Below are 27,025 nucleotides of genomic sequence, written 5' to 3' on the forward strand. Positions count from 1 at the left end.
CGCTATGGGATGTGAACCCCAAGTGTTCCCATCGGAAGCAGACCTCCGAGCATGGGCACCCGAGGACGCCGCTACGGCGCTTCGCAAGTGGAAGCAGAAGCTTCGGTCGGCCTTCGGGGTGGCCGAGGCGGGAGTTAGCCGTCCACCGAACGTCCGCCGCGCATCGGATCCGGTCGACCCGTCCATGATTCCGTTGCCAGTGACCCCTGGGAGACGCCCCAGAGGGTCGACCGAGGCCGGAGTATTTTCGGCCCAAGGTGCGACGTCGACATATTTCCAAGACTCTCACATGGTGACGCCGAGGTCGGTCAGTCGCACAGAACGACTGGCGAGAGAGGCCGAGGGATATCGAACCGCTCCGACTGCTGGACGAAGCGCAAGTCGGACGCCCAGCCGACGTTACGACCTCCGCGATGACTCATCTGACGAAGATTCGTTCGACGTCGGAGACACCGGGGGTGACTTGACGGGAGAATGGGCACGCCAAATTCGTGAGCTGAGCGCTGTGGAGAATGACAGTGCGACACCGAGGCTAGAGATCGCTACGCATCTCCCACTCGGAAACATCAAGCCGTACTTGGGACTCCGCGATAAGAGCGAGAAGTCCATGCAGTGGCTCCGAGCGTTCATATACGAGATGAAAGGGACGCACACGCCGCCCAACGAATGGTGCATGGCGTTTGAATTGAGCCTCCAAGATGGTGCTCTGCATTGGTACCGACAGCTGCCCCGCAAAACGAGACGCACGTGGAAATTGTTGAGCGATGCGTTCATTAAGTACTACTGTTCGAGGTTCAACCAGTCTGCGAAGGCTCGGTACTACTCGGCCAAGCGAGAGGAGAAGGAGCATGTCTGCGACTACCTCAACCGACTTAACGGCTATGCTCGCAACGCCGGAGTGCAGTTCGAGCATGGCGGTCGTGATGCAAAGGACCACGTCGAGCATTTCTTGGATTCGTGCGAAGACCGAGGTCTAGAAGAGCGTCTGTGCCATGTCCGAGTTAAGAACATTCACGACCTCGAGGATATGATCAATGATATCCTTCGTCGCAGAGAGCGAAAATCGGGACGCGAGTCCTCGGTCCGCCGCCCTCGAGGGCAAGAGATAGCACGCCGACGCGATGGTGGACGCTCCGAGGATCCGCGGGACGGCTATCGCCGAGACCGACGTCACCGAGAGGACGACCGTCGTCGAGAAGACCGTTACCGAGACGATAACCGTCGCCGGGATGACCAACAATATCGACCGAGGGTCACTCTCACTGACGCACTGACCAACATAGTGACAGCACTGAATGCGGGACGCTCGGTGGACGCGCGTGGAGGATACCCGGAAGCGTACAACGACGGATATGATGACACCGAGGAGTATGGGCCGGAGTCTCACTCTGGCGATGACGACCGATACTCCGAAGGGTACTCGGACGACGGATACGCGTCGACCGAGGGCCGAGGCCACGTGGCTGCTGCAAACGACTCTGAACGTCGCAATGCGGCTGAAGGAGCGTTCGCTCGCGCCGACAACCGTCGGCCGAGGGCAAGTAATGGCCAACGCCCGTATGACCGAGACGACCAGCGCCGAAACTCCACCGGACGCGATGGTCGACGCCAATATGGTCCATGCGCCGCCTGCGGCGGACTCACCCATTCGGCTCACTACTGCTTTAAGCGATGCAAGATGTGCAAACAGGTTCATGATGCCGGGAAGTGTGAAGCCTTCCAAGAACTCACGAATCTCCTCCGAGCTAAGGTCGAGAAGAAGGACCTCTCGCCGGAATTGCAGGAACTCGTCTATGGGAGTCATTTAAACTAGGCAGCCCGCCAACTGAAACTGGGTTGGTCCCAATCGGGCTGCCACAGTTAGCCAAACCTGCGCTGGATGCGGACTATATGTTCGCATTCGCAGGTGTGAGCAAACGGCCTGATGACTTGAATATGGAATATGTGAAAACGACGGAAAATGTAAAGGAGAGAGGCGTAAGCCTCGGTGAGAGTGAAGTGAATGGACGACGTGTGGACGGAGACGGAGTGGAGCTAACCGATGCTTCGATCCTCAGCATGGCCAAAATCGGCCATCCATCCCGAGACCTCGGCCAGACGATTAAACTGTTATCTGGCGAGAGAATGGGGTGGTGGTCATCCCAGCGCTATGACAAGAGGAAGCGATTGCGAGCCCTCGTCAATGGGGCTGTAAACGACTCGCGAACGAGGATTCTGCTGGACACTGGAGCGAATGTCAGTGTGATTTCCGCGTCATACGCGAAACGGTTGCGCTTGCGCGAAGTTCCAGATCACGGTAGGAGTCTGGAGGTGCGAGGAATTAACCCAGGGGTGATGGAGACCCGCAGACGAGCACTCGTTAAAGTCACGCTAGGCTGGGAGCGCGTGTACGAATTTGAAGTATGGGTTATGGATCACAGTGCAGGAGTGGACGTGGTCCTGGGAACAGACTTCATGATTCCAGCCGGAGTCCGGTTGGATCTGTTCCACGGTACTGCGAGACTACCGGACGAGGTAATGGTGCCCCTGGTGAAGTCGCAGAACCCAGCAGAGGCCGAGCCGTACAGCATGCAAGTGACTGGACGCCCGACCGAAGATTTGTCGGTCCCAGGGCGTGAGTGGCGAGAATTTAGGTTACCACGACGACGGCCGCCTCTGACTACTCACGACGTGTGGGCACGCCGGATTGGAAACCTGGTGCCCACTGTAACGAGGTCTCGACGAGGGCAGCCGACGATGGTGCGACTAACGAACGTGTCACCGAAGATTGCTCACTGCGCGAGACACGAATCGGTACTGCTGTGGGTGAAAAAGGGTGACCTGCCGCAAGGGGATGGATACACTCGTTTGAACTCCGCTAAGTATGAGGAGTGGCAAGTCCTGGCGTACGCGGAGTGTCGAGACGAGACTTTGTTCGCGCGGGAACGCAAACTCTACGAACGATGGTTGGCAGATCAGCCACCAGCTGTAGAACGACGAGACTATCCGACACCTAGCGGCATCCTACCTCGACCATCCGACGACTTGGAAGGCCTAGACGAGGGCCAGATAACGTTCGCGAATAGGGGCACTGAGGAACCGGCAGAACGAGACCGAACGCCGTTGACGACTTCGGTGCAACCCTCTGACGAACCCGTTGGAGATAGATGGGTCGACGAAGATGACGACTCGGTGGCGACCGACACCTCTGATGGCGCGGATACCACGTATACGAGTGAAGAGAACTCCATCCCAGTCCTCGGTGATGACCCGGAGACCCGATTGGACTCTGCCTTCGTAGCAATGATGCATGAGATTACCGCGGGGGACGGTTCAGGTAGTGGGAACACCGATACCAATACGTCCGAACATTTAGCGAATGAGATCGAGTTGACGGACTATGCACACGAGTTGGCGTTCTTACCGGACTTGACCGAAGCCTCGGAAACGGTACTGGATTATTCAGGACCGAATGTTCTGAACCCGAGCGCGACAGCCCGTCAACAAGAAAGTCTCGTTGCGGTGCTGAAACGACACGAGAAGATCATGATTGCGAGTGGGAATGCTCTGCCACCACCGGCCTACGGTGTGGTGTGCGATATTGACGTACAGGGGCATCCACCCATCAAACAGAGAGCTCGGAGAACACCGCTCCGACACCTTCGGAAGCTGTACGAGCTTCTGAAAGGCTTGCTGAAAGCTCGTCTAGTGGCGTTTTCGGACAGCCCATGGGCGTCGCCCATCGTGATCGTGCTCAAGAAGAATGGAGTTGATATTCGGTTGTGCATCGACTACAAGCTGGTGAATGCAGTGACGGCGATTATGGAGTACGCCATGCCGTTAGTCGACGACTTGTTGACCGACCTGGAAGCCTACCTATGGTTCTGCTCGCTTGATGCGGCCAGTGGATTCTGGGCTATTATGATGACGATGCGGGCCCGCAAAGTCTCGGCATTCGTCTGTGCACTCGGACATTTCGAATGGCTTCGTATGCCGTTTGGATTGAAGAATGCACCGATGATTTACCAACGAATGATTGACAATGCTCTGTGGGGTTTCGTCCAACCCAAAGGCGGCTGGCTCCACTTCTCGGAGCTTATGCGAACGGCCGAAGCCCACGCCGAGGTTGCGCGGACAGGGGTGACCGACCCTTCATCGCGACGACTCGAGGAGTCAACAACTCGGGTGACCAAATTCGAGGCCGACCGCGAATCCTCGGTCACGCTTGACGCAGTGAATGGGTTAGTGAACAGCCCTGTTGCCGACATGTTCTCCACCGGAGAACCGGATGAATCCTCGTTGGTGCCAGTGTTCGACCGACGGTCGTTTGTCGATGATATCTGTTTTGGGTCCGAGACTTTCGACGCGTGCCTGGAGACGTTAGACCGTACTGCTCCAACGGTTCACCGAATGTCGCATTAGTGTGAGCTTTACGAAGAGTATCTTCGTCCAGCCAAAGGTGGATTTCCTGTCACACGAAGTCTCTGCAGAAGGTATTCGAGCCGACACCAAGAAGATGAAAGCAGTGACCGAGCTGCCATTCCCTGCTTCAAAAAAGGGGATGCAGTCTTTCCTCGGTGCGCTGAATTATTACAGTCGATTCATCCAGGACTTCGCAGTGTATGGAGCAGCTTTGTATCAGTTGAAGGATGAAGACTTCACGCCTAGTGGCAGCCTCTCGGCGGCCAAGCGAAGCTTCGCGGCGCTCCAACAGAAGGTTGCAGAGGCACCGATCCTCCGGCACTTTGACCGAGACAAGGAGGTGCATGTCACGTTATTCGCGAATGAGTGGGCATTGAGCTCCACTTTGATGCAATACCATGATGACAAGCTGCACCCGGTTCGATTTTGTGGCCGAGTCCTCAAGGACGCCGAGATGAACTACCACCCGGCCGAGAAGGAGGTCTTAGCGCTACTGCTGGTGTTGAAAGTGTGCTACTCCCAGTTGGTGGGTCGGACCATCCACGTCTATACGCGTTTTTCGACGCTCGAATGGGTGCACAAATCCAAGACACTGTTCGGTCGAGCGACCCACTTTGCGGTTATGTTGTCCCCGTGGCACCTGGTGGTCAACCGAGTCAAGGAACGCGATTGTACGTTTGCTCAGCTTCTCCAAGCTGGCCTCACAAGCTTCGTGGAGTTGGAAGACTCGTTGGCCCCAGTTACACCGCCGACGAAAGGGTCACCTACTGCTCGTATGGACCCCCACTTGCTTTATGCCTGCCTACCGAGGTCCTATACCGGATTTGTGATGTCGTTCGATGGTTCGGCCAAGACCGAAAAGAACGGTGGATACTGGCAGTTGCTCGTGGATTTTGTGGAAATTACCAGAATGGACTGTAGTGACGGCTGCGAGTGCTTATCTCGAGACCACCACGGTAAACCTCGCTGAGTATGCTGGAATGAACAACGGCGTCTCAGCTGCGCTCGAACATGGAGCCGAGGATTTAGTCATCGTGGGAGACTCGAGACTCGCAATCCAGCAGTCCCTAGGGGTGATGGCATGTCGAAAGGAGTCTCTGATGGTACAACTGAATCGTCACCGAGAGCTCACGACCAAGCTGCGGTCGGTGAAGTACTTGCACGTGGTCCGAGAATTCAACGCTGCAGCAGATTCGTTGGCAAGCGAGGCTCTCAGCAGCAAAGAATCCAGCGTAGCTTCGACCGAGGCTAGGAAATTAGAATTGGTCGAGCTGAACCGGATCGGAGAGGTCATCTATGAACCCTCAGTACAGACCACGGCCGAAGAGAAACCGACAGTCAGCTTCGCCCGAGCCCAAGTAGCCCGTGGAATCTCCCGCGACAGATCTTTTTTCGACTTTGTGCGGGACGAACCCGACTACCTAACTGCAACAACCAGACACCAAGCAAAAGCGAGGAAGAAACGAGTCCAGTTTGCAGATGAAACGTCGGTGATAGAGCCGAATGGTACGGCTGAGCGAGACGAAGCGAATGGTGTGACCACCGAAGCTCAGAGTGAGCTGAGAGCCGAGCAATCGAGCAACGAGGTAGACCCTGGCGCTCCAAACGCAGAAGACGTTGACCCTGTGGTTATACAGGAAGAGCGCCGGAGACGAATCTCCGCCGCCCAGGATGAAGAGCTGAGATGGTCGAACCTAAAAGCGGTCCTCCGAGGCAAGGAAACAGACCTAAGCTACAGAGCAGCCAGAGACGCTTGGAAGATGGCCGACAAGTTCGTGCTTAGCGAGGATGGTGTACTGTATTTTCTTGGAACGAACCGTCGGTGGGGCAACGAACGCCGAGAGGAGACAACGATGCGTCTAGTGGTGCCCACAACGATGATTCAGGAAGTACTACGGAGTTGCCACGACTCGTTGGAAGGTGGCCACCAAGGTATCGGTCGAACGTACCACCGAGTCAAATCAGACTATTTTTGGATTGGACTATATGCAGACGCCGAACGACACGTCAAGTCCTGCCCCGACTGTAGTTCGAGCAAAAGTCGACCACAGTTCCGAGGCTATTCGCCAGGAAATGTCTTAGCAGAGCGACCGTTCCAGATGGTGTCGATGGATTTCGTCATACCGTTACCGAAGTCTCGTCGGGGCAACTCAGCCCTACTACTGTTCCAGTGCGCGTTCACAGGATTCGTCATGGGTAAAGCTATGTCAGACACTACCGCTCTGAGGGTCGCACAGGCTTTCGAGGAATGCGTGTACCGAAGATTCGGAGCACCAACTCTGATCCGACATGACCGAGACCCTCGCTTCATGAGCGAGGTGTTCCAGGCCTTTGCAGAAATGATGCAGTCTCGGTCAAGAGCGACCCTGAGCTATCGGCCGCAGGCGAACGGACAGCAAGAGAGGTCGGTGAAGACGGTCATGCAATCGGTGCGGGTGTACGCAGAAGACCCGCTGCAGCAAGACTGGGACGAGATCGCGGAGCGATTGATCTTCGCTATCAACAACTCTCAAGATGGCACCCGGAAGGACACTCCGTTTTACCTAGTTCATGGGTGGGACGCACAATCCACGCTGCGAGCGATGTCGTCGTCACTCAAACGAGGATTCGGAGGCCAGACTGACGCATTGGCATGGCGCCGAGAAGTGAACCGGCAACAGGAAATCTCGTGGAAAATGGCAATGGAGTACCAAAGTGTCGAGAAAGCTCGGAGGGCGAGAGAACACAATGAGTCGCTGGAGCGACGTGAGAGAGCTGCAGTACCGAATGTCGACTGAAAACGAGACCTTCTGACGAGTCACAGGTGGAGACGGGGGCAACATCTGATCCCACTGTCGAAGGACCGAGGTCTCTGTTCCAACCCGGAAGCAGAGTTTGGTTGTATATGGAACGAGTCAAGCCAGGGTTGACCAAGAAACTCGCCCACCGATGGCATGGACCATTCAGGATCAAGAAAAAGATCGAAGAGTTTGCGTACGAGTTGGAATTGCCAGACCGAAGTGGGTATAGGTTCTACCCGGTGGTGCACGTGTCCCGACTCAAGGCCGTCAACGAATTTGGAGACCGACCGAAGAGTCGGTTAGCACCTGAAGTGACCGAGGATACGAGACTGGACTTCGATGAGGAGTTGTTGCCTGAAGATAGCTGGGAGCCAGACCAGCTCGCTGGCGAATATGAGGTAGAAGCCATCCTCGATGACCGATCCCCGCTGTCGACGGGCACTAGCCGCGCTGTCCGAGAGTTCAAAGTGAAGTGGATTGGGTATGACGAACCCACGTGGGAACCTGCCTCAAATTTATCATGTGGCGGGCTACTTTATGATTATCTGCGGACCCGGCGCAGCGAACGACGATTGCAGATGGTTCAAGTTGCTGATGAGAACTAATCTGGAGAGCTACCGAGAGTTGAACTGTCTACGGGGGTGATACAGCCCGTAGCAACAGATGAAATTTGCTACTGTATCAAAATTGCGAGTGACCGACTATTGATTGCTACCAAGCCTCGGACGAGGCCTGGTTGCGACGTCGGTTGACGAATGAACTGCCTGCGGGGATGATGCAGCCCGCAGTGACAGACGAAAACTGCTACTGCATCGAATTTGCATATTTACATGTGACGTGAACGATTTTCGAATGGAATTGGATTAAATGGAATTACTTGGAGCTCAAGAACTGCCGCTACGGATGACTACGGGCTTCGGACGGCACACTGGCAGCTTGAGGAACGAACGGAGAAAATTAGTGAGACCAGACCGAAGCCTAGACCTCAGTGGTCGACGCGAGGTTGGCCAAAACATCCAGGTCTGACCCTTGGGGAGCGGCCGACGTGTTGGTCGGTGCTGGAACCGGGGAGTGACCAGGCGAAGATTCGGAGACGTCTTCATTGGCTTCCTCCTGGCTCGGTTGGTCGGGAGCATCACCGACAGAAGCCTGGGCAGCCCATGGGGCTGTCACCATAGCCGACGACAAGGATGGATCCACCATCAACCCAGACACCACCTCCGCTTGCGTCATCCCCCGAGGCACGAACAAAGGCACTTGGGGGTTGCACGGAGCAAACGTGGTGTTAAAAGGGTGGCTAGCCGGCGCGTCGACCCAACAATTGCGCCACGGTTGCCTGTCATCCAACGTAGCCAATTCACCGAGCCAATCCTCTGACGCCGGAGCCCACTCAATCACCTCGAACGAGTATTGGAGATAAGTGGGCTCCAACAGAAACTCGGTAATCGACTCGCGAGGCTTGCCAGTGCGTTCAATGCACCACTCCCAACAGCGGTACAGCATCTGTTGGCGGATGCGGTCGGCACGGAGGTTGCGAGCTTTGTTGTACTCGGTCCAGGCGGCACGAAGAGCAACGACCGACGGATCGGTCACCCCAAGTCTCTGTGCCTCGCTCCGGAGATAAGTCTCAACGGCAGCTACCTGGACCCAGTGGCGCCGTTCCCACAAGGCGAGACCGAGGTCTGCTTTCTCCGTCCGATCGGTGGAGGTGCCTTGGAACTGGCGCCACATCTTCACTGTGCGTGCAAGCCCGCTGGCGCGAATTGAGATCTTGGACCCTGGCGGATTTTGGTCCAGACCGAACAAGCAAGGGACCTCCGGCATCCTCTGGCGCACTTGCTGCCAGGGATGGGCCGGGTCGGTCCAATCAGCCAGAGCCCGGATCCCAGCGACCGAGCATGGGGACTCGACACCCTTTGCGATGGGTGGAGTCACGCTCTGGTTCTGGATTTGGCACCAGGCAGTTTGTGCGCCTGGTGCCGTGAACCCAGGGGTCAAGAACGGGTTCGCCAGCATCGACAGACGCTGGGAATCCACGCTCCCGGGGACCGTCGGCACGGCCGGAGCGAACGAGTTCGGGTCCGTGCCTGGAGCGGTCGACAGCGTGGCCGTGACCTCGGTGTGCGCGCGACGCGTCGCAGACCGAGCCGCCGGAAGACGTGCGCGTGGCTGGCTAGCCGACGCTGCAGAAGTCTCTGGGGCACCCGCAGCCGACCCAACCGGAGTCGCCGGTGTTGGAACCGACGAGACCGAGGGTGGCGCCGAAACTGGCGGGCCGACCGAGGTCACCAGAACGGCAGGCGACGACTCAACGCCAACGGCTGGAATCGGGGACAACAACACCACCACTGGTGGGAGCCACCGAAGGTGAGGAGACCTTGGGAACCTCGGACGACTGGCCAGAGCCGAGAATGAAATCGTCCGAAGCCTCCAGAGTCTCCAGAGCCTTCATCGAGCGCAAATTGGCCAGCACCGAGGCACTGCGCGACGGGCGACCGTCATGCCGCGGTGGAGTAATCACCGGCGACGAAAATGGCCCGGACGCAGGAACCGCAGCCACCGGAGCTTCGGTGACGACCTCCTCCCCCGACAAGTCAACGACTTCGGCCGAAGATGGAGGCACCGAAGAATCCGGGGCAGGCGTATGCGCCGGAGAACCAAGTGACGGCCCCGCCGAAAGACTCGGTGAGGGTGTGGGGGTCGACCCAGACACGGGAGATGACACTGGAGTCGACCCAGAGGCGCCCGAGGGTCCACCTTGAGCGCGAGCTCGAAGGTAGACCGACGGTCGGCCCAACCGCTTGCCAGCGGGAAGAGCCGACTTCGACAGTAAGCTCGGAGAAGAGTTGCGCTGTCGGAGACGCTTGCGCCGGTCACGCCGACGACTGGACACCGAGGGGATGAGCAGCAAGTCGTCGGACTCCTCGCTGTCATCCCCGGCGCCGGCAGACACCTCGGCTGGGGCCTTGGCCTCGTCGCCAGAGTCCACGGCAGCCTCCGGGCTGTCCTCCGAACTCTCGGAGGACGAACTCCGGCTACGCTTGGAGCAAATGCTCGGAGGCGACAGCCCGAGCAAGTCCCAGTCAATGTCTCCTGCGGTGATACCTGACAGAGGAAGCACGATGAGTTAGAGGATGAGAGACGACCGAGCCAATAGAGATCGAAGACTTACCAGCAGAGGCAAGGACCAAAGTGTCCACGTCCAGATCGTGGGCGGCCGAATGACGACGCAGGATGGAGTTTGCTCGCTTCAGGCTCGCATTTTCTGCCTGCAGAGCCTGGAGCTGAGCCGGAACCGTACCCACAGAAGCTTGAGCAGACGCGGCGAGGTCGCTCCGAAGCTTGGCAAGCTGCGCCGTGTACGCAACGAGGCCAGCTTTAAAGCGCTCCCGATCCTTCTGGATCAGCCGCTGGGAGGCTGCCGCTGAAGCCTCGGCAGCTTTGGCGCGAGCCGACAAGCCTGCCACAATGTCAGCATGGTGGCCGAGGGCAGCATTAGCGGCGTTGTGGTGCCGGGTGAGAGCCACGTGATCTTGGCGGAGCTGACGCAAGGCATCCATGGCCTGGTTGCTGTCGCTCGTCGCCTGGGTGCAGAACACCTCGATCTTCTCACGCTGTTGCACCTCTGCGTACAACCGATCCTCGGAGTCGGCGCACTGAGCTTGTAGCCGAGCGATCTCATCCCGTAGAGAGATGATCTCCTCGGACTCGGCGAGCGAGAGCCGAGCAGGTGCAACAGCAGCCGACAGAATCTCACCGAGATCTGTGGCGCTCTCCAGCCGACTGTCCAGGACAGAGTCGACGCGTCGTGGACGCTGGCGCGCAACGCCGACGACCAGGTGACCCAGCTGCAATAGCTGCCGCTCGATGGACGAGGGTTCCGAAGGCTCGGCTTGAGCACTACGGGGTCGATCACCGCCGGTGGGGTCAGTTTGACACCCAACCGAGACGCTGTGGGTCGCCGGCGACCCCGGCGGTGTCGAAACAACCGTCGGAGTGGCGCCAAGGAGGTACGCCAACACCGGGGAAGACCCCGGTGATGACGGAGGCGTGGGTGGGGACGAACCCTCTGCACCCTCGCCAGCAGCCATAGGCGTGGCAGCCGGCGACCGAGGAACGGTCACCGAAGCTCCGGCGGAGCCAGAAGCAGCGGATGGAGTGCCGCTAGCATCCTGTGAACATGGATTAAGATGGATACAAGCACCGAGAAGTCAAACAAGGTTCAAGCAGCATGAAGAAGAAAAGAGAAGCAGGAAACGAACCTCTCCGGATGCATCAAGGGCATGAAGGGCGGCGGCCGTAGCTCGGTTGAGCAACGGCGAGCGGCGAGCCATCAGGGCACGATCAAGAGGCGCCGCGACGCGCACTACTTGCGGAAGCTTGCGTCGAGGCGGGGGCAGTTGTGGCGTTGGGTTTTGGTGCCGAACTGTCACGGTTTGGCTGACGTTGCACCTTTCAGTGAACGGCGACAGAGCGTCTTGATTGGCGGGTCTCATTTCCCGCGCTATAGTGACCTAGGAACAATAGTGACCGAGGTCTCGGCTGGGTCTAATAAAACCCCGGCCGAGGTTAAAAGCCTCGTTTGTACCCATTTCGTGTCGTACCCTCGGCTGTGTAGAGCCGGCTATACGATTTCCCACATAGATCTGTTTACACTTGATATTTGTATAGAGATATAGGACTAGCCAAATGATGACCTACAGAGGCTCCCAGAGCTGTAGGATAAGAGAAATAAATCAGCAGTCTTCCCCACAAGCCACCAAGGGTCAAGTCCGTCTTCGGTAAGTCTAGCTAGCTTGTCTTAGGGTCTGGATACGCTCGGCTGCGTGGGATGCCTGTCAGCGAGCTTGAGGTACATTGAACCGAGAGTTTGTTGCTGGTCAGTCCAAGAGATAGGAGTGGCCGAGAGTTAGGGGCGACAAGGAGTGTCGGTCCCTATATATTGGTGGAACCCGAGTGTTCCCAAGTGTATTTCACTACCCGCCGAGGTTACCCTCGGCAAACCCGTATTAGGCGTGACTGCCGGTACCCTTACTTCTGAGGGACTGCGGGGGTTCGCGCGAAAGCGCAATATTGCATTCTAGCCCTCGCTCGTGGCTAGTAGTGCAGGTTTTAAGGTTGACCGAACTCAACCTTGGTATACAGAGGCGCTTACAACCAACCCGGTGTAAGGGATCGTTCCTGGTCTTCAGGTGTTGATCCAACGTTCGCTGACCTTTCGCGAGGGAAGCGTGTGTTGTTGGTGGGACTCATACCGTTCGGTAGTGAGATTTTCTGCGTGTTCCTACACGACATCTGCGTCGTTCACGATCATCGTGTCTTCTGTGAAACTCAGCTTCGTCGTCGGCGGAGCTACTGCTGGAACTGCTGCTCTCGGCGTCGTCGCTGCTCGAGCTGCTGTCGTCGACGGACTCTTCGCTCGAGTCGCTCGAGCTGCTACTACTGCCGTCATCGGATGGTTCCCCGTCGGGTGTCGAGCGGCGAGCTCCTGCTCTGCGGTTTCCGCGTCGTTGTTCACGTCGTGTTCGTCGTGGTTCTCGTGCCGGTTGAGCACTCCTCGTCACCGTCGGCGTCGCACCCGTCGTCGTGGTTGTCTGCAGGCCCGCTACTACCGAAGCCAACTGCTTCACAGCTGACGCCATCACCGCCATCTGTTGACGCTGCTGGCGTCGTCATTGCTACTGGTGTCTCTGTGGTCGCTCTCGTTCGCGATGCTGCTGCCCTCGAACCTCGTCGCCATGAATGCGAATGTCGTGTCGTAGTGGTGGTCTGCTGTCCGTCGTTGCTACCATTCGTTGTTTGCATCGAGGACACTGCCGCCGTCAGTTGCTGTAGGGCCGCCACCATTGTCGCGGTGTCCTGTGTTGCTGGCACCACTGCTGTTCCCGCTGCTGCTGGAGGCGTATCTATCGTTCCTGCGCTTACCGTACGCGTCGTCGAAGTTGCCTGCATGGTTTCGGCGGGTACGTCGTCGTCCTGCTGGTCCGTCGGAGTTGGAGACATCATTGCCACTCGACACTTCGAACTCGTGTTCTCGCCCTCCGATTCGTCGTCGTGTTCACTATCGCTCGTGGCCTCGTTATCACCATCGCCGTCATCGTCACGTGTCTGTGTCACGCTTCTCGTCTTTGGTCGTCGCGTCATCTTCAACTTGCCAGACTTCTTCTTCCGTGTTGGAGCCATCGTCGTCGTAGCCGAAGTTGTAGTTCAGGTCGTTGGTAATCGTAATATACTTCACTGCCCTCTGTATGACCACCATGTAACGAGTCTCTGGTCACCTGCTCGCCGATGGGTCCGTATGGCTCGTCACAGCGCTACTGCGGTATGTGCTGAGGGTCCGTTAGTGTAGGCAACGAAACAATAAACACCGTACAGGCCACGTAAGTAGCCGGACTCGCGTCCTATTTATTCCTTCAACTTCGTGCTTCAACTTCGACCTCTTGTTCTTCTGTTCCTTGTGTCCTCCGTCCTCCGTGTCCACCCCTCTGCTAGAACTCCGCCACCAACGCAACACCGGTCCAGCCCCCGTCTCCGAATGGGTGCCCCAGCCACCGATGGCCTGTAGTCGACTTCGTCCGTAAGTTGCCCCGAAAGGCCTTCGTGTCCCGCCTCACAGAGCCACTTGCGCCCCGCTCAGCGCCATCTCTCCGTGTGCGTGCTCTCCAGCCCGCAAGATCTTGAGTGAGCTTCTCCGTCGCCCACTGGTCTCCGTCCGCTCGCCTTGGCCCAATCTGCTGCTGCTGCGACCGTTCGGAGCGGTCCCCACGTGCTCGTGCGACCCTCCAGCACGCGATCTTCGTCTCGGGCGCCTCCCAGCCGCTCATGACGTTCTTCCGGTCCTCGCAGCTCACGGGTCTTGGTGCGAACGACCCGCAGCCCGACCTGAACCTCGCACTCGTCACATAAGGATCAAGCTAGGCCCACCTATAAAATATATTCAGTCTTTAAACCTACCGTCTAAGTCGTAGTCGGTTCCCTTAGACCAGGAACCGTGAACTTGTTGTTCACCGAGAGCTTACGCTCTCTAGCACTTCCTCTGTGCAAGGTGCTGTGTGCCCCGTCACATGCAGTAAGCAAAATAATGAGTATAATGTCCAGCGAATTCTGGATAATGATGTTTTATGTCTGAATTATTCGCGTCCTATTGGTTCTTTGTCAGCACTCTATATAAAGTTGCAGTCAAGAAGAGGCAGGAAACTGGTCCTTTGCGCCAAATCAACGGCAACGCCATGCCTCCAAAGAGAACACAGAACAGCGCATCCGCCATAAAATCGACCAAAAAGAACGCTATATATTCGTGGGTGCTTTCTTTTTCTAGAATCCCCATCTTAGTGAAAAGCTATTGTGAAAGAAGTGCATGCAGAGTTCGATTCATCCTAAATGCAGATGGATTTAGGTTGGCCCTCCGAATAAAAGATTGTACTGCAAATATATGGATATATTAGTATTGAATAATTTATTTCACACGGAACCGAAAAAAAACGTAAGTTACTGTTACATTTCCAGACACCATGAAAGCGCTGGTTGTGAAGGCCTCTCTATAGTAAACTATCTAACAGTCTAAAGTTGGCGCTTTACATTCTCCCCATTCGACTGGAGATGTTATTTCTCAAGGCTAACCGTCGTTTCTGGGGAGCTGCAACGGTCTGAGCGTTGTCCACAATGCCTAGCTTTACATGCTAGGCATAACTACAAAATACAGGTTGCCATCTCGTTGCAATATACTGTTTAACTTATTTTGTCGTAGTCAACAGCTCCGCGGGATAACTTATTGTGGTGATGGCCCGACATGGTATTGCAGAGCCATTTTCGGAGGGCCTGGATTTAGCTATTTGTATCATTTTTAACACACTTTTACGAGCATTGCTTGCCATATTTAGCTATAAAAAAAGTCGGCAAAACAACTGCAAAGCACAATAAGGCGTCCTGGATTGTCTTTTGAGGTCCTCTATTTGTGTTTAGCTAAGAAACTATAGAGTCCTAGTATCGCTGGAGGCTTTGCCTTATTGATAACCCTTTCTGTGGCTCATTGTCGCTGCTAGTTTTCAACAGCTCGTCTTGGATGCGGATCTGAAGTGTTGCAGGTACGCTGTCGTGGCGGAGCACCTCTTTCATGGCCAGAGGGTTGTCGGTATTGCATGACTCAAGACTGCTCCTGATTTGCATTTTTAGAGTGGTGCCCGTGTATTGGCTAAAAATGTTTGTCTGGTCAGTCATACTTCATCCACTTCAGGTGTCGCTTGAAAAGTGGCGAGAGGGCGGTCTGCGGCGGGGCGAAGTGCTTTCTGCATACGTTGTTCAAGAGATAGACGTCCACAGTACCAAACAGGGAACCGCACCTTTTCCCGTTACTTCAGTAGCCGCCCCCTGCGCTCCGTGTATTAGTTTTCATCTCGCCTGCTTCTTTCTCCGAGCACTGACTGGTGTCGGGGCCGCCGCATAGTGAAGGAGAGTGAGTGCCCCCTCAGTCGCCAAAATCCGCCAAAGGTTTACTATAGACGGTAGTATCGACCCCTCCTCCGCCATGTTGCTCTCGTCCATGGACCACCTCGGCTACTACTCGATGCCCAAGGAAAACTTCCTGGAGCTCGACGCCTCCCCGGCCGTCGCCGGCCCGGACGGCTACGCGCTGCCGGCCGAGGACATGGGCGTCATGTCGTACCTGAACGAGGAGAACAGTCCCAAGAACGGGACCAAGTCGTCGCTCTACAAGACGGAGCTGTGCAAGCGCTTCTCGGAGTTCGGCAACTGCCGCTACGGAGGTGCGCCTCCCCCCCTCCCCTCTATCTATGTCGCCCTACGGTAGAACCCTACTAACTAACGTCGTGTGTCTTCACGTAACAGCCAAGTGCCAGTTCGCCCACGGCATTGCCGAGTTGCGTCACGTCGTGCGCCATCCCAAGTACAAAACTACCAAGTGCAAGTCCTACTGGGGGTCGGGCCATTGCCCCTACGGCAGCCGCTGCCGCTTCATCCACGAGGAGGCCGAGGGCTACGCGCCGCCGCAGTACAGCCCCCCAAACCACCTGGGCGGCGGCATGTTCCTGCACGAGAAGGACCGTTTGAGCGTCATGGCCCCTCCCCCGCCGTCCGTGGACCTCGGCTACGGCGGCGGCCTCTACAGTGAGCAGCCCTCGCCGCACCATCTCCAGCAGCTGCGTCCGCACCACCACCAGATGATGCCTTCCTACCCCAAGGATAACTACTCGCTCCTGTCCTCGCTGGACAAGAGCTCCTCGTGGGATGCGCCGTCCATGGCGGCGCCCTCCTCCACCCTCCACCCTAATTATGCTGGTGAGCACTACGGCGGTGCTTCTCTGAAACAGCGGGGCTCGCTCGGCAGCATTGGCCTGCCGCCCGTCCAACAACGAGTCACCCAGGCGACCAACGCTGCTACGAGCGCGTCATCGCCCAGTTACCCGGACCTCCAGGATGCCATCGACGCATTGATGAAGTTCTCACTGACGCCAGACGACGAGCCGACTGCTGACTCCGCCTCCCCTCGGGAGCCCGCCCCGATCCCGGCCAGTCACGGCCGCCGCCTCTCGGGCGTTTCCTCGCCGCTCGCCTCCACCGCTGCTGCCACGAACAAGTCGGAGTTCTCACTTCAATCTGACGAGCTGTGGAAGGACTTCCCGTCCGCCTCGGCGGCGCCGTTCGCGGGCGACGACCTGCAAGCCCAGCCGTGGTCCACGGGGCTGTCGCTGAGTCTTGACAGCAAGCCGTTCGACGGCGCTGCGGCCATCGCTGGCGACGCCAAGGACGTGTCTGGTAGCAGCAGTAACGACGAGGAGAGCCCCCGCCTGAGCGTGTTCGGGCGCTTCCATTAAGGCGTCGGAAGCGAAAAGGAGAGGTGGCGCTCTGTATCTATCTATGAGCCCGTGCGTTCGTGGCCTGCTCCCGTCCAGCCCTGTCGGTTTGGGCTTCGTGCTGCCCGCTCGTGTGTTTTACCAGCCCCTATTTACTTTTCATATAAATATATTAAGCGCTGCTGCGACAGCAGTTGGAACCAAATGCCTCAGTTCTTCTTGGAAGGAGGACCCTTGCGCTTGGGCGCCTTGGGCTTGAGCTTCTTCTCGCCCACGCCGTGGAGGTTCTTGACCCGCTCGCGCTGCTCCGCGAGGATCTCGGCCTGCGTGCGCTGCACCGCCTTGCCGGAGGCCACGGCGATGTCGGGCCGCTTCTTGGCCTTCTTCTCGGGCAGCACCACCATCCGCCGCCGTGACGCGTAGTCGCGACAGAACCTAATGATGGCCCACAAACTACCACAAGATGAGATGCTAGCAGCAACAGCAAGAGCTCCACCGAAGGCTCACCATGGACACGTGAAGACCATCGTGAAGACCGTCACGAGCATAATGTAAACTACAATCAGGAACAGCCAGCCAGTCAGTCAGACTCCCCACAGAGGAACGAGCTCTCCATGCTCACTCGTGTCATGGCCCTGCAGACGCAGGATCATGCCGCAGATGCCCAGCGCGTAGCCCACGCCGAGCACTCGGACGGCGATCTCCACTTTCTCCATCATGGAGAGTCCGCGCCTTCATACACTCGAGATCTCCCCAGTCGAACGAGCGACGGTTCACGCTGCAAGCTACGAATTAAAGCAGAGCAAGCGTGGATTAGGAGCTCCTCTGCATTCTCTTTTACGTCGTGTCTTCCTCTGCAACAGCAAAAAAAACAATACCTAAAGACTTTCTACAGCTCCTCGTGCTCGGCGCCCTCCTTCTTGGCGTCCTCCTTCTCTTCGTCCTCCTCCTGCTCCTCTTCGTCCTCCTCCGAGGCCTCCTCGGCGCCGTGCTCCGAGCCTTCCAGCTCGAACTTCTGGGCGTTGGCCTTCAGGAACTCCGTGAAGCCGTCCACGTCGCGCGCACCCTCGTACACGACCGGGTTCTGCTTGTCCTTAGCAGGGAAGAAGATGAGCGTCGGGAAGCCGCGCACGTCAACGCCGGCGTGGTCGATCTCGTTGGCCGTGGCGTCCATCTTGGCAATCATGACGCTGTCCACGTCCGCGAACTTCTCGGCCAGCTCCTCGTACTTGGGGGCCAGGGACTTGCAGTGGCCGCACCACGGGGCGTAGAACTCGAGCAGCACGTCCTTCTCGTTGTCGACCACGCGCTCCTGGAACTGCGTGCCCACGATGACCTTGACGGCCTCCTCGCTGTCATCCTCCGGGTCAGCAGACTTGAGCTGAGGCGTCAGCTTGCCCTCAAAGTAGCTGTTCTCGAACGCGAGCAGGTCGGCAGAGAGGCCGTCCTCGATCTTGGCAACGAAGTCGTCCGCCTTGTAGTCGAAGCCGTACTTCTTCATGGCGCCGGCCATGTTCACCAGCATGACGGCGGGGAAGTCCTCCTCCTGCAGGCCGAAGTAGTCCACGATACGCTTCTCCGTGCTGGGCATGATGACGTGCAACAGCTTGCCCTTATTGGCCTGAGCAGGCGCCTTGAGCGCCGCCTCGATGCCCGACACGTAGTCCTTGGTCGTGTCCACGAAGGCCAGGAGGTGCTCCGTCGTCTCACCGCCGAAGATCATGGGGGCCTTGTCCTGCGAGAACGTGATGACGAGCGGGAGGCTGTTGGCCTTGACGAACTCGCCCAGCGCCTCCTTCTCCAGCGCGCCGTCGTACACGACCTTGCCCTCGTCGAACTTCTTGTACAGCACCACCTTGTTGATGGCCGCAGCGTCCTCCGTCACGTCCGTGCTGGTGGAAGCCACGTACACAGCCAGGTCGTCGGCGTCCGCGAGCTTCTCGAGCAGAGCGCGGGTCTCGCCCTCCTCGGCGTCGACCACAGCGAAGACCACCACGTCGTTAGTCTCCTTGATGGCCGTGAGTTCGTCGGCGGTCTCCACGATCTTGACGGCTGGGCCCGACTTCTTGACGACCCACTTCTCGATCTCGGCCGACGTGCGGCCTCCGTCGTAGTCCTTGACGGCCTCCACGTCGCCCTTGAAGAACTTGAGCGTGGGGAAGCCGCGGACGGCGAACTGCTCGGCGAGCTTGCTCTCGGCCGTGGCGTCCACCTTGGCGAGGCGGATGGGCGGGTCCAGCTCCTTGAGGTTCTTGGCCGCCGCCGCGTACTCGGGGGTCAGCTTCTTGCAGTGACCGCACCACGGCGCGTAGAACTCGACCAGCAGCGTGTCGTGGCCTGAAACGGCCTCGGCGAAGTTGCTCTCCGTCAGCACCAACACGTCGTCCTCCTCCTCGAACTCAGCCGCGCGCACCACGAGCGCCACGGCGAACAGCAGCGCAAGCGCACGCGCCGCCTGCTTGATGAACATCATTCTGGGGATTGAAGAAACTCGCTTGGCCGGCTGCGAAGAAAATCCAAAGTGATCAGCGAAAAGCTCCATGGTGTTTTGGATCCAAAGTGACACGTGGCTGCGAAGATTGAAGTGGCACACACAAAAGCGGTGATTCACAGAAGTGTCTATCTGAGAACTGGGTCGCTGTGCGATAAGAACGGCTGTATGCACTCGTCCACGTGCCACTCGGTGGGCTCACTTGAGGGCCGTCTCGTGGGCAACGAAGTGGAGGTTCGTATGTTCACGACGACGGGTTGAGAACTGTCGGAGAAGGAAGGCGAGCTACCGTGCGCCAAGTCGAAGGTGGACCCTGGCCTCCAGCTGAGCTCATCAAGCCCTACGACTCGACCACCACAGCGTGTCCATGAGCGTCATGGTGCGCAACCGTAAGAGCAGCAAGTACGACGTGTTGCGCAAGGGCTCGTACGAGTAGCTGAGCGCACCGTCCAGTGTCCCCGGTGACTCCAAGGGTGTGGCCCACTGCCTCGCATAGGACGGATGCTAGATGCTAGGGTCTGTCGTACCGCGAGCTGCCTAGTGACTGGACGCACGAGCAAGTGGTGGAGCTTCCAGACAATCGCGAAGCCGTAGACGAAAGTCTGTCGCGGTTGGGTCTGATCCTGTTCCACAATGAGCTGAAGGACGACATGGCCGACGCCATCGTAAAGCACAAGGGTGGCGACGCTCGCTCTCGCGCGACAACGCCATGTGCGGCTGCTACATGCGCGCGTGATCCTGGGGGGATAGTGTCGACAATCCACACGAAGAAGCTGGTGTGGCGCGACGTGGACTCGGAGGGGGGGGTACGATCTGCCTAGCAGAGCGAGAACGTTGAGCTGGCCGTGACCGGTGTGGCGCTCGACTACCTGGTGTCTATAGGCGAGATCAAGGAGTTGCTGCTGTGCAACGGCATGTTTAGCCGCATGACGCCCGACGGCAAGGTGGACTGCGTGAGGCTGCACATGGAGGCGGGTGCGGTGACGGTGGCAATGACTGCGGTACGTCGCGTCTTGCGCACGCCAGTGTGGATTTGAGTGACACGGAGGCTTCGGAAGTGTCGCCATTCTCGAGCAAGGAGAAGACGACCCAGTCGGTGGTTGATTTGTGCCGTGAAGGTCGCTGCTGTTTGGTGACATCCTTTGCGTTTCTTCATCGTGTACGGCCTCATTGAGTCGGTCCTTCACCTGTTCCAGTACTACCACGCGGACCACTTGCTGCGCACGAAGCTGGCGGAATCGGACGGAGGTGGTGTCCGCTGTGGATGGCAGCTTGGCCCGTGCATGGAGTTGATGTAGTTGGTAGCGCATAAGTTGTTAAGACACGACTCAATGGCACAACAGCACAAAAGCAATTATAAAGTCTTACTCAGCTAAAGCTACACATACAAATCGCGGACTTGTCTTCGGACTGGTCTTAGCAAGCGTGGTCGGTTGTTCATCAGAGTTATCTTGTCTTCATCAAGCAGCAGTGTCCATTCGGCGAGCGAACTCCAGGCACATCAGACGTAGAAAGTCTCGGACGCGAGCACCGCAGCAAGGTAGAAGAGCAGGCGGGTGGACGACCAAAGCGGCCAACAGGGAGTAATGAGTCCCCGTCGACCACTTCGGAAGCACACCACACCCGCACCTCACGCGAAGCACGCCAGCATCTGCAGCTTCAACGGAGGTAATGAGCCCCGATCAACTGAGACGGCTAGCGCACGTCACGCAAGGCCTACCAAGCCTCGGCACTCCACGTCCAGGAACCTTCCACGAGAGATCAGCCACGACAGAGAGAAATGGGTCTCTGCTCGCCAAACTGCATGTGTGATGCCGCTTGATGTCGGAGTTGCTTGGAACAGCGGGAGAAATGAGTCCCGCGTCGCGCGGAATGGCCACGATTCGAGGCAGAGATGGGTGCCCCTTACCGTACCAATTCACCACGCTAAGCATCGCCTTGCCGACAAACATGATCTTCTGCACCGCAGCATTCCAGGCACAGCTTTCGTCAACGACGACTAAGCTGCCGATCGCGGAGACGTCTCCGGCGACGACGACGTGGACGATGTCGCCGCAGACGAAGGCCCTGACCGCTGGTACTTGTACTGCTCCCACCTGGACGTCACCTTTGACGGAACACTCTTGGTCTCCTTGGGCTTCGTCAACTCCTGCTTCCGGACAGGGCGCTGCAGCGTTTGCGCCGGCACCTTCACAAACCCCCGCAACGTCGCAGGCGACGCCGTTGTCTTTGTTGAGGCCTTGGAGCTCGTTGTCGTGGGTCTGCTCACCGTCGACGGACTGTTATAGCTGCTGCTCTTCTCGCGCAGCCTTTGCCTCTCCTGCAGCGACTTGACCTTCTGTTTCCTCTCCATCTCAAACTTCCGCATACGATCCTGCAGCGTATGCGCTGGCATCTCCACGGGCTTGACCGCTGCCTTCTTCAACGTCGCAGCCGTCGCCGTCGTCTTTGCCGCGCTCCTGGTGTTCACCGTCAACGGACTACCACTGCTACTGCTCTTCTCACGCAGCCGTTGCCTCTGCTCCTGTAGCTTCACAGGTGTCTTGCGCTGCTGCGTCGGCGCCGACACCTCCACCGTCTTGGGGAGCCGCCTCTCCTTGGCCGGGTTCGTCGTGGACAGAGCCGTCTTCGCGCCTTTCTCCCGTGCCGTGCGAAGCGTCCGGATCACCCCCTGGTGCTTCATGGTCTCGGCCTTGGCCTCTGCGAGATCCTTCACGACTTTGTCCGTGGCCTCCTTGCTGGACCGGCGGAAGCTGTCGAACTCGTCGTCTTTCTGCTGGATCGTGCGTTGGGGCGACGCAACCTCGCTCTTGAGGGTCACCTTGAGCGTCCCAACTTCGCTCTCGAGCGCCGCGACCTTGGCCATCAGCTCTTGCTCCCGCTCCTTGGCCAGCTGGTCCGCCTCAGCGAGCTTGCGCTCCTGCTCGACCTCCAGCTCGGCCACCTTGGCCACCGGCCAGTGCGTCTGGTGATACTCCTGCGCCAGATACGCCAAATACTCCTCCTCCAGAACCTTCCTCTCCACCTCCTTCACGAGCGACGCGCATGCGGCCTTCCATTTAGAGTGCTCGCCTTGGAGTTCCTTGAGCTGGGCCTGTAGCTTGTTGTTCTGCATCATCCAAAGCCAGGTGTCGCCCTCCAGATCGTTGCGCTCGTTCAGAAGCTCGGCGTGCTCCTCCTGCAGCTTCGAGTGCGCGATCTTGACCTGCGAGTGCTCGTTCTCCAGCAGCGAGTGCTTCTCCTCCAGTAGCGACTGCTTGTTCTTGGCCTGCGCCAAAGCCTTGCGAAAGTACGTCTCGGTCACCATGGTTGTCTTGGGCTTGGCTTGCTTGGATCGGCTCCAGTTGTGGAATGAGCAAAACCCCACAGTGCCAAACCCGAGCGAGAAAGTGCAGCATTCTCACCCCAGGAATGAGTCGCGAGTTGAGAAAGTGGCGCGTCCGACGTGGTCATCGACTTCAAAACCTCGGGCGCTCCGGGCCCCACGTTTCCACTGGGACAAGTTGCTTCTGCACAAGTGCAGCACGGCCCTGCTGCAGATTGCCGAGATCAAGATGGTGCTCGCCACGTCCGAGGAGGGCTCCGAGCTCGTGCAAAAGTCGCCCCGCAAGGCCTTTGCACTGTATCCGCTGAGCAGTTTACAAGAACTTCATGCAGGTAGCTCGGGAGCGCGCTGCTGCTGGCCATGGCGACGAGTTCTTCCAAGAGCCACGCACTTTGGTGCCGAAAGAGAGCCAAATGCACTTGGTGCAAGTCAAAATAAGGAGCACCACATCTCCATATCGTACATGCGGCTTGTGTGCTTGCTGCAGATCTCTACTGCGCGCGAAGACTTTGTGGTCGACACGCTGGCGCTTCGTCGCTAGCTGCCGACGCTGAACCAGGACCCAAGAAAGTGAAGGCGCTGTGAACCTCCGCCACAACCTTTTTTCTGCTCTGCATTCCCTTCGTCTCAACCGCTGGTTGCTCGAAAATTCAAGTAGGCTGACATTCCAGCAGACGCTTTTCCAGCCGGAACTGCAGCCGATACGTCTTTCTTCACGGAGCTTTCTGAGGGTCAATCTAGCAAGACCGAGAAGTAGATGTTCCCGAAGCGGCTAGCGAAGACCAACAGTACGTCCGTAGACCGATCCAATTCAGCTTTGGCACAACGTCCGAGCTAATGCCATTTTCCAGACGTCAATGAGTACTTTGAGAGATCAACATCATACCCCAGTGACCACGAGCCAGAATTGCAGTAGAAGGAAGTAGGTCGCAGGTCCATGTAGGACAGCACGTCATACACTACGTAGAGTCTCGACGGGATGAAGTGGAGGGCGCCGGTGGTCTCGTGCATGCGTCATCAAGAAGCACTCAGCGTCTTCGTCACCTGCGTCTCCACACTCACGTGCATGTAGCTGGTGATCAGCAGCTTGAGCAGCGACTGGAGAACTTGCGCTTGGTCAGCTCGTTCAGCAGCCCGTAGCTCACCCAGAGCCTCATGCATGTGACGAAGATGCGGTCTCGAGTCCCACCGGTGCCGGCATGGTTGATGCAGGAGCAGGTGAGCCCACTAATCGACGGACTGCGAGTGGCTTTCCTTAGCATTCCGTATTTCAAGGAAAAGTACTTGCCGTCTCTTCCCGTGGCTGGTCCCGAAGGACACCTTCGCTTTTTGCACCATGATCGACATGCTGCTTCATACACTCCTCGGTTTGCTGCTCGTCAAAAATCATCGTCATTGCGAACATGGGAGGTCGATTGAAAGAATCGTCAGAGACAGCCGACACCTTCTCGATATGCACGAAGGGTTACACGTGCGTGATCAAGTCTCCGTGCCAGCATCCGAGAGTTCATGGAACTCAGGAAGCCCTAACGTGGCACTGAGTGTAACATGCGACAGATTCAACATGCATCGAGAGCTGCTTGTAGGGCCACACAGTTCCAGACGTACTGCCGCTTTTGCCTCCCTCGTGCCGTCGTTGGAGGAGACAGAAAGCACAACTTGATCATGACCCACTACTCCCTGCTCATGGATCCATTGTGGGGAGCGGTACGTGTCGTATGAGAGAACCGAATGGCTGGGTCCCACACAAAGCAGCGTTGCACGACCTGGTGGGTAGTCCCTTGGCAGTGGTTGTTGCCATGACAACCCCACTGACAGACTGCCTCAAACTCGCTTTCTTGCAGTATCAACAATTGCCCCACGCAGGATTCAGGCAGCCATACACGATAGTGAAGAGTTTGTGCCCTCTTTCTTGCAAATTGTAGGGTAGTGCTTTCTTTCTCTTCCGGCCCCGGATCGCAGGTTTCAACTGGGACGTACGCCCGTACGAGTTGGGTTGCAGTGATCTGCTGGTGACGATCCTTCATAATACGAAGAACGCACGGGAACCGTGCAACGATTTGTCGTCTTTGCCGATAACACCTTATCATCTCTGTCTGCTCCACTGCGTCCTCAGCAGCGTCAGAATCCCCGTTCTCAAGTACCTCTGAGTGAAAAGCAGAAACTGCGCAATAGTACATGGTGTAGGTGACATGTCTTGACAGGTGAAGTAATTCCTGGACAGCACTGCGTGAAAGGGGGATCGAGTGACAAGTGCTAGGCCCGGGAGCGTAAAAGGCAGGTTCAAAAGTTCCACGCTCGTGGCGCTCGACAAGGGAAAATACCCAACGCTCTCCTGATGTGCCAGTCTGACGACCTCCTGGTACTCACACCTCACGCCGAAGAAATACACGTCCAGGTGAAGATTCGGTGGTTCTTACGCTCCGAGTTGCTCCCGTGTACAAGAGCGTCGATCTGAGTGTGTCTTCGAGGCAATTCCGCTATTGTAAGCGTGGTCAGGTATGCTCCCAGTTGCAGCACATTGACGATACAGACGCGCTGCATGTGGACGTGGAGCATAGGGACTTGGAGATTCAATCGATACTGGAATGTCCTCAAGTCTTCGTTTCTGCAGCAAACAGAGACGAGCGAGGCGCGCGTGCATTTCGATACATTACTGTGGTGGCAACTTGTCCGCTCGTACTTCGTCACCCAGTGGCATCGTCAACAGTGACTCAATCTCGTCCTCTGAATGGCTGTCAGCCAGCGCTGACCTGTACTCGGAGAGTATGCACTCACGGCAACGCGTCGGGACTCGTGGAAGAGACTCACTACACATCGTTCTTCCTCCTCATTAGTCATCTTCTAACGATGTTGCTGAGACTTGAGCTCACTAGCAACTGAACCGTGCGATATACGCGGACATAAGCTAGTACAGCATCCACCAATTGAATTACTGACGAGTCTTCACCTGCGCCATCGTGCACGTCGTCTGTCGGGAAATTGTCAAGGACAGCCACACGCTCAAACAGACCAGGAACAGGGCCAAAGGGTGTGCTTTCAGGCGCAAGGAAGCCTGTGCCATCAGCTGCGATCATCCGAGCCGTTCGAGTAGCAACTTCAAACGCGTGCAGTTCCTTGCCGTAAACTTGGAGCTCCAAGTAGCTTCCAAAATATGCCACATCCATCGCCTTGCGTTCGGTTTCATCTCTGAGCGAGTCCAGTGACACCCCACCCCCAATCGCGCGTTTGCTTTTCTCTTGGCTGCTACCGGTAGTGCTTCTTCCAGTTGAGCACCTCAAGCTCTCCTTCTCTTGGTGGCGGCGGACGGCCTAGAAATCGGCCCCAGCATGCCAGAACGCTACTTAGCGTGACATTTGCCAGGGGCGTCGGAGTGCGCTGGATCTCCGAGTCGTTGTACGTCGCCGTAAGGGTCTAGAGCAGTATAGGAAGCTTCAAGGATAGCAGGGACTTTGTAGGCATTACCTGAAAGCTTCACCATACTAAACCGACGCTGAGCTTCGTCCTCTGGAACCACGCGACCGTGAATATCATGCGTATACCGTCCAAAATCTGCATCCTCCCGTAGAACGACAACTTCAGCGTCACGAAGACGCGTCGTGCCAACTTCTCCAATCTGCGATGGCAACACCGAGATGAGTTTTGTCTTGCCAGTACGAATTACCACTCGCGGTTTTGATCGGAGAGACCCGATCTTGGCCGGTGCGTTAGGAACGAGCTCCTCCTCGTCCCCCATGCGAGTCTCGTACGGAGTGTTCACCCTCTTCCTCTCTGCCAATTGCTGTACCAAGCATCCGCATCACTGGCCGACTTCTCGGCTTCTCCAAGATGGTTGCAATCGCGCAGACTATCCCGGGGTCCATTGAGCGCGCTTGCCTCCGACTTGTAAGAGGAACCAATCCGAATCTGCCGTGCCAATTCTATCTGCTGCTTGGAGATCCGCCTGTTGATCAGCCGCCAGCTTAGCTCGACAGTCAAGGTCCAATGGTACAACAAACGGGTTGCGCTGAAGAAAGAACACCTGCCAGTCTGTAAGACCCGCGTGCTTGCCCAAAACTCCAAAGCTGAGGCCAATGTCAGTAGGTAGTTGATTCCGTTCCACTGGAAGTTGTTGATCTCCTGCTCGTTATCTCTATCGACCCAGTCTTGGTGAGCCTGGTGGCTGCATTTCGTCTCGAAGAGCGTCGAGTCGAAGCGTCTGCACGTCGATGACGTCTTC

General features: G+C 57.3%; 4 protein-coding genes across 4 annotated transcripts; 1 reads left to right on the plus strand and 3 right to left on the minus strand.

Annotated features, from left to right (window-relative positions):
- Positions 1 to 15,705: 15,705 nt before the first annotated feature.
- KRP23_13169 (mRNA decay activator protein ZFP36) lies at positions 15,706 to 17,011 on the plus strand (the record flags this gene model as incomplete). The annotated part of the gene is made up of 2 exons (XM_067883847.1): positions 15,706 to 15,943; positions 16,026 to 17,011. The coding sequence occupies 2 exons, from the start codon at positions 15,706 to 15,708 to the stop codon at positions 17,009 to 17,011; spliced, it is 1,224 nt and encodes a 407-aa protein (XP_067738488.1).
- A 188-nt stretch (positions 17,012 to 17,199) lies between these two features.
- Positions 17,200 to 17,709, minus strand: KRP23_13170 (uncharacterized protein; the record flags this gene model as incomplete). Its single annotated transcript, XM_067883848.1, has 3 exons — positions 17,200 to 17,443; positions 17,498 to 17,546; positions 17,613 to 17,709. The coding sequence occupies 3 exons, from the start codon at positions 17,707 to 17,709 to the stop codon at positions 17,200 to 17,202; spliced, it is 390 nt and encodes a 129-aa protein (XP_067738489.1).
- A 170-nt stretch (positions 17,710 to 17,879) lies between these two features.
- On the minus strand, positions 17,880 to 19,463 carry KRP23_13171 (Protein disulfide-isomerase; the record flags this gene model as incomplete). The annotated part of the gene is made up of 1 exon (XM_067883849.1): positions 17,880 to 19,463. The coding sequence occupies one exon, from the start codon at positions 19,461 to 19,463 to the stop codon at positions 17,880 to 17,882; it is 1,584 nt and encodes a 527-aa protein (XP_067738490.1).
- Positions 19,464 to 26,052: 6,589 nt separating this feature from the next.
- KRP23_13172 (uncharacterized protein) lies at positions 26,053 to 26,542 on the minus strand (the record flags this gene model as incomplete). Its single annotated transcript, XM_067883850.1, has 2 exons — positions 26,053 to 26,220; positions 26,285 to 26,542. 2 exons carry the CDS (start codon positions 26,540 to 26,542, stop codon positions 26,053 to 26,055), a joined length of 426 nt encoding a protein of 141 aa, XP_067738491.1.
- Positions 26,543 to 27,025: the final 483 nt, after the last annotated feature.

Source organism: Phytophthora ramorum (assembly GCF_020800215.1).
Source record: "Phytophthora ramorum isolate Pr-102 chromosome Unknown Phyram_PR-102_s0017, whole genome shotgun sequence".
Taxonomy (NCBI): Eukaryota; Oomycota; class Peronosporomycetes; order Peronosporales; family Peronosporaceae; genus Phytophthora; species Phytophthora ramorum.